Source organism: Diuraphis noxia, unplaced genomic scaffold (assembly GCF_037042655.1).
Source record: "Diuraphis noxia isolate RWA-SAM2 unplaced genomic scaffold, SU_Dnox_SAM2 contig0001, whole genome shotgun sequence".
NCBI lineage: Eukaryota > Metazoa > Arthropoda > Insecta > Hemiptera > Aphididae > Diuraphis > Diuraphis noxia.
This window is the reverse complement of record NW_028301711.1, coordinates 10994934-11008947: the sequence shown is the minus strand read 5'-3', so window position 1 is coordinate 11008947 and position 14014 is coordinate 10994934. Positions and strand designations below refer to the sequence as shown.

The 14014-nt window shown below is 28.2% G+C and overlaps 1 protein-coding gene across 1 annotated transcript; it reads left to right on the top strand.

Moving 5' to 3' along the window:
* Window positions 1-9926: 9926 nt before the first annotated feature.
* On the top strand, window positions 9927-13751 carry LOC149059619 (uncharacterized). Its single transcript, XM_089215935.1, has 2 exons — window positions 9927-10287; window positions 12554-13751. Exons 1-2 carry the CDS (start codon window positions 10152-10154, stop codon window positions 13630-13632), a joined length of 1215 nt encoding a protein of 404 aa, XP_089072061.1. The 5' UTR covers window positions 9927-10151; the 3' UTR covers window positions 13633-13751.
* The last annotated feature ends 263 nt before the right edge of the window (window positions 13752-14014 follow it).

The window sequence follows — 14014 nt, the reverse complement described above, 5'->3', positions numbered from 1 at the left end:
ATAAATTTATTGTATATTATATTATTATATTATAATAATATAATAACTGTTAAAATGTTAAATACTTAAATATAAAAATATTATGTAATATGTATTTACTTTTACTATTTAGTAATTAGTTTTAGTATTTTCAAATACTATAAATGATTTATAGTATTTGGTATTTTACAGCTGATCAAAATTTTCTGTTACCTATATAGCTGAATATTACAAATTACAATCCTAGAGCGCGTTAGTTACTTTATCAGGGGGCATACTTATTTCGCGATTTTTGACACTAGTTGTCCCGTATTGTCATTTATAGTATTTGTTATTATTTAATATTTAATTATTCCTCTTACTTACCGCGGTTATGATTTTATTGATAAATAGTAATTGATAAAGATAATATTATAATATTAATATTTAATAGTTACCTATTACTTATTAGTTTTAACATTTAAATGTATAGACGTTATATTTTATAATTTATTATAATTTATTTAATACCTAATAATTAACAATAATGGCGCCCTCTGACGTCTGGAATTTTTTTTCAAAATGCGTGGATGACATAACCAAAGCTCAGTGCATATTGCGTGAAAAAAAAATCTCGAGAGGTGGATTGAATTCTCGAGATTTTACAACATCCAATTTGCGTTTACATTTAGATAAAGAGCATCATTCAACTTATACCCAGTTTAAACGTAAACACAATGAAAGTCACAACAGCGTTGATGTAGCTGATGTAAGTAATATATGAATTATAAATTAATAAGTATAAGTTTGTGTTTGTATATACCTTATACCTACATTAATTATAATATTAAAAAGTTGATTTATTATTTTATATTTTATCATTTTATTTACATATTTCATATTAGCCTCATAATTCAATTTTCAAATGTACATAGGTGCCTAATACAACTTGAAAGTTATAATTTTTGTTACTCGTTAGAAAATATTTAAATGCACTAAGAAATACTAAATTACTAAATTAAATTTAGAAATTAAAATTTGCTTAAATTAATTTAAATTTCTCAATTAAATAATAATTATTATTTATTAATTATTAGTTAATAGTTATTACTTATTAGGTAGTTATTTAATATTTTATTATACAATTTATAAAATTTATATTTAATATTTGTTACTTTATCATTGGCACATATGTATCAAATTTGAAATTTTTATATTTATATTTTACGTTATATAATTAATTATTTTTTTATCATTGTTATAATATTAAATATATTATTATTTATTATTTAATTTACAGAACAATGACCAACCAGGGACATAAGCTGACTACAGTATACAGGAAGCTTGTCAACCTAATAAGACAAAACATTTAAAAAGCAATTATCATTGCCTTTTCTTTTTCAAAAAAATGCAGCACTGCCTTATAACAGTGCCAGATCCCTTAAAATAAATAATCTTATTGGAAAGATGTTGACTACTCAACTTTTGCCATTTTCGCATGTTGAAAACTCAGGTACCTACTTCTACCTATGTTTAATTTAGGAATTGTGAACAATACAAATGTTGAATTGGATATTTTTTAATTTGTATTTGTCTATAATAATAATTATTAAATTATGTATCCATTAGAATTTTCAATTTTATTTCAGGTTTTGTTGAGTTTATTAACCCAAATAGTTTATTAACTATTTGGAACCACGTTATACCATTCCAAATAGAACAACATTTTCAAGGACAATAATACCACAACAGTTTGAGAAAGTTGTAGTTAAATTGAAGGAAGTAGTTAAGGTTACCAATCATTTATCATTTACTACTGACTTGTGGTCATCTATAAATACAACTGATTATATATCAATTACTTGTCATTTTTTGGACAATATGTTCCAACGACATAACATTTTATTGGAGGTTATTCCATTTCGACCATCTTATCACTCTGGTGATGAAATTTATGATTTTGTTATTGAAATTTTGGAGAAATGGGATATTAACATAAATAATGTTCATGTCTTTGTCCACGACAATGCTGCAAATATGGGGAAAGCTTTTCATCATCGAAGTTTTGAATCAGTTTCATGTACTTCTCACACATTGCAATTGGTAATTTATATTTTAATGTTTCAATTCTATACATTATTTTTATTTATTTATTATGAAAAAAAAATCTACTTGATAAATATTAAATAGGTAATAACTATTAACTATTACCTAAGTATTAACTGATAACTGATATGTGTAATGTGTATTATATAAATTTTACATCTATTTATTTTTCTGTTTCAGGCAATTAATGATGTACTTATAAAGGAAAAACAACATGATGCACTGTGTAAGAAAGTTAGATCAGTGGTTGGTCACTTTAAACACAGTATTCGAGCTAATAAATTGTTGAAAAAATTTCAGTCTGAAAATAGAATTCCTGCCCATAAGTTTATACAAGATGTATGCACTAGATGGAATAGCACATTCTTAATGCTTAATCGATTTTTAGAACAAAAAAAAAGTGTGTTAGGCTTAGCTCCATTCATTAATTTAAATGTAACATTTTCTATTAACGATTGGACTATGATCGAGGAATTAGTTAAGATTTTGGAAATATTTTATTCTGCTACTCTTACATTATCAAATGAGAATTCTACTCTGTCTGAAGTTATTCCTTTACTCAGAAGTATTTTTGTATCTTTAGAAACAGTAAAAGATGTATCAACTTCATGCAGTGAAACAGCAAATGCTTTTATACTAAAATTAAAAAACCGGTTTATTGACTTGAAACACAGGAACTTCTCTCAATCAGCACTTTACTTGATCCAAGATTTAAAGATAAGGTATTTTCTTGTGAAGATATAGCACAGCTATATAGATTTTATAGAATCTATAATTTTATTATTTTATTAATAACTATTTAGTATACCTAGTGATTTATACTTTATAGTTTAAAGTTTGATTATTATTTATTTTAATATTTCATAATATTGTGTAAACTATTTAATATTTACTGTTATAGTATTATAGTATTATACTATTTTATGGTTATTTCAGTTATTATTTGTTGTTTTTTTTTGTCCACTTATTTAATTAAAAAATAAAAGAATTGTAAAATTATTAATATTTATTATTTATTAATTTGTTATTATTTGTCGTAGTGGAAATCTAATATGTTTTGATATGCCACATGATTTAAATGTTACAACGGTTTATATATCGGGTATCGGTTTTTGAAAAATATATCGGGTTTTTAAGTATTTTTATATCGGTTCATGGAAATAAAATATCGGACCGGCTATCGGTTTTATATCGGCAAAATACATCGGAATATCGGATATCGGGAAAAAGTGCTATCGGCCCAGCTCTAGTTTAAACATGTTTGTAATACAAATAATAGTCTGATATGTACACAGGACAGTGAACATTGGTGGCTGACTACTGTCACTAGATGGCGTTTATACACCTGTCGGTTTGAACGTGGTAATAATTAACATTCCGATGATTTATGCACGCTTTGTTTTCTATTATTAATCGTTGGGATTAAATTACATTTACATATTAATTATAACTGTTTTGCATATATCTATTTCCAATAATCGACGAAATCGTTTACGACATTTTCCAAAGACGGTCATTTCGGTGGGCGACATGCTTGAGACCCGATCATACATGCATAAGACCATATCGTTGAACCGGCTGCTTTTGGAGATGTGTACTCTATTATTATAGAAGTTGTATCAACGAATATAACTGTGCATCCATATTCGTTGGTATTATTTCCATAATATTAACGTGCATGTCTCCAGATATTATACACATTAAATAAAAGGTACTTTCCTGTCACACGAGACTACCTTAGGTCTGTGACAACATCACAATCCTAAGTTTATACAAGATGTATGCACTAGATGGAATAGCACATTCTTAATGCTTAATCGATTTTTAGAACAAAAAAAAAAGTGTGTTAGGCTTAGCTCCATTCATTAATTTAAATGTAACATTTTCTATTAACGATTGGACTATGATCAAAGAATTAGTTAAGATTTTGGAAATATTTTATTCTGCTACTCTTACATTATCAAATGAGAATTCTACTCTGTCTGAAGTTATTCCTTTACTCAGAAGTATTTTTGTATCTTTAGAAACAGTAAAAGATGTATCAACTTCATGCAGTGAAACAGCAAATGCTTTTATACTAAAATTAAAAAACCGGTTTATTGACTTGAAACACAGGAACTTCTCTCAATCAGCACTTTACTTGATCCAAGATTTAAAGATAAGGTATTTTCTTGTGAAGATATAGCACAGCTATATAGATTTTATAGAATCTATAATTTTATTATTTTATTAATAACTATTTAGTATACCTAGTGATTTATACTTTATAGTTTAAAGTTTGATTATTATTTATTTTAATATTTCATAATATTGTGTAAACTATTTAATATTTACTGTTATAGTATTATAGTATTATACTATTTTATGGTTATTTCAGTTATTATTTGTTGTTTTTTTTTGTCCACTTATTTAATTAAAAAATAAAAGAATTGTAAAATTATTAATATTTATTATTTATTAATTTGTTATTATTTGTCGTAGTGGAAATCTAATATGTTTTGATATGCCACATGATTTAAATGTTACAACGGTTTATATATCGGGTATCGGTTTTTGAAAAATATATCGGGTTTTTAAGTATTTTTATATCGGTTCATGGAAATAAAATATCGGACCGGCTATCGGTTTTATATCGGCAAAATACATCGGAATATCGGATATCGGGAAAAAGTGCTATCGGCCCAGCTCTAGTTTAAACATGTTTGTAATACAAATAATAGTCTGATATGTACACAGGACAGTGAACATTGGTGGCTGACTACTGTCACTAGATGGCGTTTATACACCTGTCGGTTTGAACGTGGTAATAATTAACATTCCGATGATTTATGCACGCTTTGTTTTCTATTATTAATCGTTGGGATTAAATTACATTTACATATTAATTATAACTGTTTTGCATATATCTATTTCCAATAATCGACGAAATCGTTTACGACATTTTCCAAAGACGGTCATTTCGGTGGGCGACATGCTTGAGACCCGATCATACATGCATAAGACCATATCGTTGAACCGGCTGCTTTTGGAGATGTGTACTCTATTATTATAGAAGTTGTATCAACGAATATAACTGTGCATCCATATTCGTTGGTATTATTTCCATAATATTAACGTGCATGTCTCCAGATATTATACACATTAAATAAAAGGTACTTTCCTGTCACACGAGACTACCTTAGGTCTGTGACAACATCACAATCCTAAGTTTATACAAGATGTATGCACTAGATGGAATAGCACATTCTTAATGCTTAATCGATTTTTAGAACAAAAAAAAAAGTGTGTTAGGCTTAGCTCCATTCATTAATTTAAATGTAACATTTTCTATTAACGATTGGACTATGATCAAAGAATTAGTTAAGATTTTGGAAATATTTTATTCTGCTACTCTTACATTATCAAATGAGAATTCTACTCTGTCTGAAGTTATTCCTTTACTCAGAAGTATTTTTGTATCTTTAGAAACAGTAAAAGATGTATCAACTTCATGCAGTGAAACAGCAAATGCTTTTATACTAAAATTAAAAAACCGGTTTATTGACTTGAAACACAGGAACTTCTCTCAATCAGCACTTTACTTGATCCAAGATTTAAAGATAAGGTATTTTCTTGTGAAGATATAGCACAGCTATATAGATTTTATAGAATCTATAATTTTATTATTTTATTAATAACTATTTAGTATACCTAGTGATTTATACTTTATAGTTTAAAGTTTGATTATTATTTATTTTAATATTTCATAATATTGTGTAAACTATTTAATATTTACTGTTATAGTATTATAGTATTATACTATTTTATGGTTATTTCAGTTATTATTTGTTGTTTTTTTTTGTCCACTTATTTAATTAAAAAATAAAAGAATTGTAAAATTATTAATATTTATTATTTATTAATTTGTTATTATTTGTCGTAGTGGAAATCTAATATGTTTTGATATGCCACATGATTTAAATGTTACAACGGTTTATATATCGGGTATCGGTTTTTGAAAAATATATCGGGTTTTTAAGTATTTTTATATCGGTTCATGGAAATAAAATATCGGACCGGCTATCGGTTTTATATCGGCAAAATACATCGGAATATCGGATATCGGGAAAAAGTGCTATCGGCCCAGCTCTAGTTTAAACATGTTTGTAATACAAATAATAGTCTGATATGTACACAGGACAGTGAACATTGGTGGCTGACTACTGTCACTAGATGGCGTTTATACACCTGTCGGTTTGAACGTGGTAATAATTAACATTCCGATGATTTATGCACGCTTTGTTTTCTATTATTAATCGTTGGGATTAAATTACATTTACATATTAATTATAACTGTTTTGCATATATCTATTTCCAATAATCGACGAAATCGTTTACGACATTTTCCAAAGACGGTCATTTCGGTGGGCGACATGCTTGAGACCCGATCATACATGCATAAGACCATATCGTTGAACCGGCTGCTTTTGGAGATGTGTACTCTATTATTATAGAAGTTGTATCAACGAATATAACTGTGCATCCATATTCGTTGGTATTATTTCTATAATATTAACGTGCATGTCTCCAGATATTATACACATTAAATCAAAGGTACTTTCCTGTCACACGAGACTACCTTAGGTCTGTGACAACATCACAATCCTGTTGTCAGAAACTACTGAGCGTATGCACGGGCCGGTGTTGTTGGCATCCGGATGACCAACCGGATTATTAGCAGCAAATTCTTATCACATATACATTATGTGTTCCAAACAGCTAATGACCATAATTGCCTGGCTTATTATCAAAATAAATAAATAAATATAATGTAGTGATTTTAATTATTATTATGTATGTGTATTTTTGGATTTGTGTGTTATTATATAGCTATTATTATTATATTATTCCTATATTTATCGGCGTACGTCGACCGACGATCCGGGCTGACCAGTAGGGACCAGTAAGGTACGTCCACATTATGGAAAATTTGTGTGTATGTTGTATTTTGAATTTGAATTATTAACACACACGATCCGAACGGTTGTCGGTCTCTTGGTTAAGATCAAAAGAATTTGGGTGTGTACAGCACTTAGTTTTTAGACGTCCTTTTCATAATCTATTTTATTATGCACGCATACAGGCAATAAATCAATAGTTAAAATACAACCTATTACGAACTTATATTATGAATTTTTACGATTTTTTGTTGATATGGAAAGTAGTAAAGAATATTGTCTCTTACAGTCTTACTCATAGAAGAGTACCAAAAACATTGAATGTTATGGGATATGAAAGATCCTTGTCCTTATTTTAAAACGAAAAAGCTCGATGTATGGTGTTCTATTGCTAAAAATTTGAACTCAAACCATGAAGAAGTAAAAAAAAAAAATGTCAAGTCTTTCGATCAGGATCTTTTTAAAAAGAAAAGTCGAAAGGAAAAAATCTATTGGAACCGGAAAAGCCGGGTTGCATTAAAGGAGGAGGAGAAATGGGGCATTTGCCCCGGGCGCAAGTTTTTTGGGGGCGATAAATTTTTCTGATTTAATTTGTGTATATACATATATACAATAAGCTTCTTCAGTTCACATTGACAAAAAGGAATCATACAAATTTTATTATAATATGTACAATGGAAAACACAGAATTGAGAATCAAATAATAATAATAATATTATTAATATTATAACAATGTGTACTATACACATTATATAGATATATCATATATAAAATTATTTCATAATATATTATGGACATTTATTTAACACTACCTATATAATAAATAAACATGTAAACAGTTTATTATATGGCACTATGACAGTGTACATAATATTGTAGTTGTGATAATTTAAAGAATATTCGAAGAGTATGCTCTATTAAGGGGGTCGCAGCAGACGAATTTTTCAAGCGTTTTAGACCAATAAGCGGTAGTAAATTACACATACTTTGGAATGTCCGATTTAAATTTTTTATACATGTATGAATTCTTTGACAAAATATCTAGGTTATTATTAGGAAGTCGATTCAATTTTCAATTTTAAAAGACCTTAAAATAAAGATTTTTTTTTCAAAAATTCCATGAAATAATTACGTTACATTTGTATTTATTTTTGGCACATCTAATTTTAAATCGAAAAAGTGATTCCTAAAGAGCATAGTCTAGAAGTTTATAAATTCAACCATTTTTTCAAAATTACAATCGGCCTTCAGGAAGTATGTTTAATTTACTACCGATGTTAGTAGTTTTTATAGCATTGCAAACATGAATATTTCTATTTCACTTTTCGTAAAGTATTGACATGTTCCCGCGCGTGCGAGAGTTTATTTCTGCGGCGGCTCGCGGCTGCCGACCAGCCGTCATAGATTCTCGGAAGTCGGAAACAATTAGCCGATAAAGATTATTGGATAGGTATAGGACATTACTAATGGGCGACAATAGTAATTATATTTTTCCAAATTTAATACAACCCACATATATTTAAATTTCAAGGAAATACAAAGTATAATAACACTACCTATGATTTAAGTATCATTTGATTTCAACACAGCACGCCGATCAGTAAGGTTGTCTGTAAGATTTGTGTTCTTTTTAATTTTAATTTTTACAAAATGGGTAAAGATTGGTGTTATGGGAGAAAACCTAGACGTAAGTTAAGTGCACCTAAAATAAAAAAACATCGATTGCAAAATTTACAGAATAAAAAAAGTGATATACATAATAACTGCAGTGATCAGGTAATAATAAAATATAAAATTTAGAATAATATTCTAAAAATTGAAGATTATTCAGACTGTATTCTTATATTTTATTTGCAACAGGAAAATACACATTTACCAGAATCTGAAAATGTTTTGACAGATAACAATATAGAACTTACTACTGGGACTCGGTAAGTAAAACATTTATTATGGATATTATTCATTGTAAGATGACAGACGACAGTTGTAGAACATAGGTAGTAGTTATATACACTAATATTCTATATACCTATATTATTATTATCGACGACTATAATAACAGACAAAAAAGATGTAACTTATAAAATATTTAATTTTTTGTTCGTAATTTATTATATTTGAGTCTGCTATGGCACATGTTTTGTATCACTTGCGTCCAGGCACGTATACAAAAAAAATCTGGTGCTGGGTGGTTCATAGTAGTTTTCAGGGGGGGGGGTCATAGTCTTTATATATGAATAAATTAAACAATTATAAATGTAGGAGCGGTCGAACCCCCAAAACTGCAAACCCCCCGTTTATACAAGCCTGTTTGTCAGTCTAAAGCAGTACTTCTGTTATGAGGGGATGTGGGGAATAGAGTAACCTCTACTTTTATGAAACTATTTGAGCTTACCCCTTTTCATTTTACCTTAATCAATATATATTTAAATCTTCAAGTAGTATGCGCTATTTTTTTTACACTTTCTCACCTACTTTCTAATTTATATCTAAACTGGCCATGATGATATGTTTGTCCTTAGTTTGCATTAAGTTATCAAGTGATTAATATTATTTATCACAAATTATAAAATAATGTATCATTACTAATATTAAAATACTTTAAGTCAAAGTACTTGAAAATGTAATACAAGGTTCCACAAAAGTGAGTCTTATAGAAAATTAAGAATTTAGAAAATACGCAAAATTTTTTTTATAATGGTTTAAGGTCTATTTACACATAACCGTTCCGTGTCCGTTCCGTATCCGTACTATCCGTTCCGTGTCCGACGTTTAAAGTTTGTTTGCTCGTTATGAAATGGGCATGTTTATACATGTCCGTACCGTGTCCGTTCCGTATCCGCTCCATCCGTTTCCGTGTTTTAAAATTAGTCGGAGACAATGTTTTTGGGGATTTCACTGATACGGATATGGAAAATACGGAACAATGTAAACAGCCATCCGATTTGTTTTTGTGACAGTCTGCACTTGGCGAGCTTCAACTGCACATATCCAGTGACTTGCAAGTGACTTATTTAAATTTAAATTTAATCTAAATTTGACAATTTAGTTTTAAATTGATTATACCTACCGTATTATATTATAATAATTAATTAATTAATTAATTATTATTATATTATATTATAATTATTAAAATTATTTTTAATAATGAATATTGATGAAAAACTCATCGAGATGGTTCGATCTCACGTGGAATTATATGATTTGTCACATGCCAAGTATATGGACAGTGGATATAAAGATGGTATTTGGCGTAGTATTGGAGATGAAATAAATTTAACAGGTAACTAAAATTATGATACCAAGGATTGAAAATTAAAAACAAGGGTTTTCGTAAATAGTTAATATTATAAATTATAACCAAAAAATTTAAAAATGTATTCTTATAACTTTTTTTTATAATTGTTATTAGAGTTTCAATTTTGTCAAAATTCATTAAAACCATGAAAAGCTGTAAACTATTTAAATAGTTAAAAATATATAAAACATTCAATTTAAATATTTGAGAATCAAAATTGAATACAAAAATAACGACATTCCTTAGTTGATAAGTATACATAAAAAAAATGTTTTTCGCGCATTACCAACAAAATATATTTGAAGTTGAAATTCGTTCTCATGGCAATATAAAATATCAAAAAATTCCAATTTATAAATTAATTATAGAATCTGCTCAGAATCATTTTTGAATATTGTATTTTTTCATCGATGGTTCTTTTTACCCTTAAGATTTTGATCGAATCAATGTTCAGATACCATTTCGAATACCTAATTTTGAAAATAACATTTTTTTATATAATGATACAATTTTGATTAGATTATTGGTTATAGAAAATAAATAATAGGTACCTACTTATGTTTTATTATTCCATGCACGGAATGTATTTTATAACGTAAATATAGGTAATTACTAATTATTATAATAATATGTATTACATTCAAAATTCAATAAATCAAGTTTAATGTCAATGTGTTTTTTTTTCAAAACAAATCGTATCAATTAAAATATTAATACAATTGAATTAATAATATATAGGTATATTATTTAAATAATATTATTAATTAAATAATAATTGTACACTAATTTAAATTAGTTTACTTTATAGTTATTAGTTAATAATATCAAAGTATATAAAAGTATGTAAATCAAACAAAATACACGTTTTAATTAAATTTTTTCATTTTGCCACGGCACTGAACCAGCTGAGGAATTAAAAAATTGTTTGTATAGTTCTCTAGTTGCAAATGCTGCTTGCCCAGCACCACCTCCTTGCATAGGTATATCATTCAAAGTTATGTTTGAAGTTAGATTATTCATATTTTGAACATTTTCAGTGACACTATTATTATATTTTTTTATGAAATTATGAAGAACACATGTTGATAAAATAATATGATCCACATTTTCTGGCTTCGATTGTATCCTCCTGTTATAAACACGAAACTTTTGTGCTAAAATCCCAAAGCAATTTTCCACTACTCTACGAGTTCTACAAAGACGATAATTGTAGATTCGTTTTAACGAATCATCTAATTGCTTCCCTGGATATGGTCGCATCAAGTACGTTTTCAGAGGAAACGCTTCGTCTCCTAATATAACGTATGGAGCAGAAATAGTGGTTCCAGGTAAAAATTCATCTTTTGGAATATTTAACGAACCATTTTCTAACGCTTTTCCCAAGTTAGAGTGTGCTAATATTCCGCCATCACTGTTTTTTCCATAAGCACCCACGTCTACGGCTATAAAATTGTACTGTGCATCAACTAATGCAAGTAACACGACAGAAAATGTTTTTTTATAGTTAAAAAAATTTGAACCAGTATTTGGCGGTGCTTGAATAGTGACGTGTTTTCCGTCCAACGCACCAATACAGTTCGGAAAATTCCAATTGGTCCAAAAATCATTTGCAATTTGTTTCCATCTTTCTTCTGTGGGTTGTGGCATTACTTCTGACATTAAATTTGTTACTATACTTTTACAAGTTTCAATTACGATTCTATAAACAGTTGTATGACCTAGACGATAACTAAATGAAATTGTCTTAAAGGAATCTCCCGTAGCCAAAAATCTGAAACATCAAATATACCTATAATTTAATTTAATAGTTAGTTTTAGTTTATAAATATTATGATTTAAATTTAATTGTAAATACATGAATAAATACGTAATAAAAATATTTTCTTTATGATATTATTGATGTGTAAAATATAAAATAACGTAATAAGTAAGGCCCGGAATTATGTGTATGTACTAAAAACATACGAAATATGTATGTATTAATACATTGGTTATCATTCAAATATGCATTTATTTATGCAAAAAATATACAAAATAAAACTATGTATTCCGGATCTATTGACTATAATTCAAACTTGTAGCTTAATTAGCTACTCTATGTACTGTTAAAAAAAAAAAAACATGCAAATACATATAAATCCGGGCCCTAGGACGTAATAAACGTGTAGTATTATCTATTTTGAACTTAATATTATTATAATAAAATACACTATAGTTGTTTTATTATTATAGTATCAATATGTAATTATAGGAAAAATGTGCAAAACTCGTTGGAACAATATCCGAGATAATTATCGAAAATCTATAAAAAAAACAACAAGTGGGCAAGCCGCTAAAAAAGTGAAAAAATATAAATTTGATGACCAGCTACAATTCCTAAAACCACATCTACAAGAAAGGGACACTTTAGGAAACATAGAAGATGTAGTTGGCAATGAAGACAACGTAGACATTTTCAATGACGATGTGGACGAAAATGAAAATGAAAATGATAACGAAAACGCCGCAGTTCAAATTGACGAGAGCATCAACGATATAGACGGTGAGCAATTGCAAAATTTTGAACAAACCCGGTCGTCTAAGCCAGTTAGAAAATTGATCCAAAAACGTTCAATAATTAAAACACCAGATTCGGCTTCAACCACGTTGATGAAATATATTATGCAAAAAAAGGAAAATAATATGTCCAATATCGCTCAAAATAATCCAGTTGATGCTTTTTTGGCAGGCCTCTCACCAACACTTAAGACATTCACGCCGTATTATTTAAACTTAGTGAAATCCAAAATATTTTCAATAGTCCAAGAGTATGAAATGAAAATGATCTTAGACGAAGAACAGAAAAAAAAATCACATACAGTGCCATATTTTACTGTACCATCGCCAACATATCAGCAATTAAATCAAAATATTATTCCAAATGCAGCTCAAAACAACCAATACGTACAAGAACCAAGAGACATGACATCCACATCACACTTCCTGCCCTCACCACCATCTCCACAATTTTCTAAAAAAAATGCTACCCAGAACCTTACCTATAACAATAACATTCAAGCTCAAAACAACCAATATTCACAAGAACCACGAAATACGACATCTAGATCACACTACCTGTCCTCACCGCCATCTCCACAATTTACTCAAACAAATGCTCAAAACCATGCCTATGTTCAAGTGCCAACAAATACAATATCACCAAATACATCATATTGTTCATCTGCATCATCATCTCCTGCACATTTAAGTCAAAATATGTCTTTAAACGCTTCTCAGAACCTTGCCTATAATATCCAAGGACCTACAGACCGACCAGATATTTACAAATAATTTGATATTATATAAATTATAATTTTAATTTTTATATATTAGTTGTATACCTACTAAATTTTTTTTAAATTTATTATGAACTATTCAACATTCGTTAATATTATACAAGACAACATTTATTTTAAAAGCAATTCATATTTATTAATTTTACAAGAAAATATTTATTTTAAAAGGATTTAAAATTTATAAAGCTTAATTAAATTTACAAAAATAAATTACCATATACATAGTAAAATATTGTACACGTACCTTAAACAAACTGCCAGGCGTTCTCTTGGTGTTATGGCCTCTCTCCAAAAAGTGTCTTGTTTTTTAATATCATTTTCAATTTTATGCAACAATACGTTGAAACTATATTGTGGCATTCGAAAATATTCAAAAA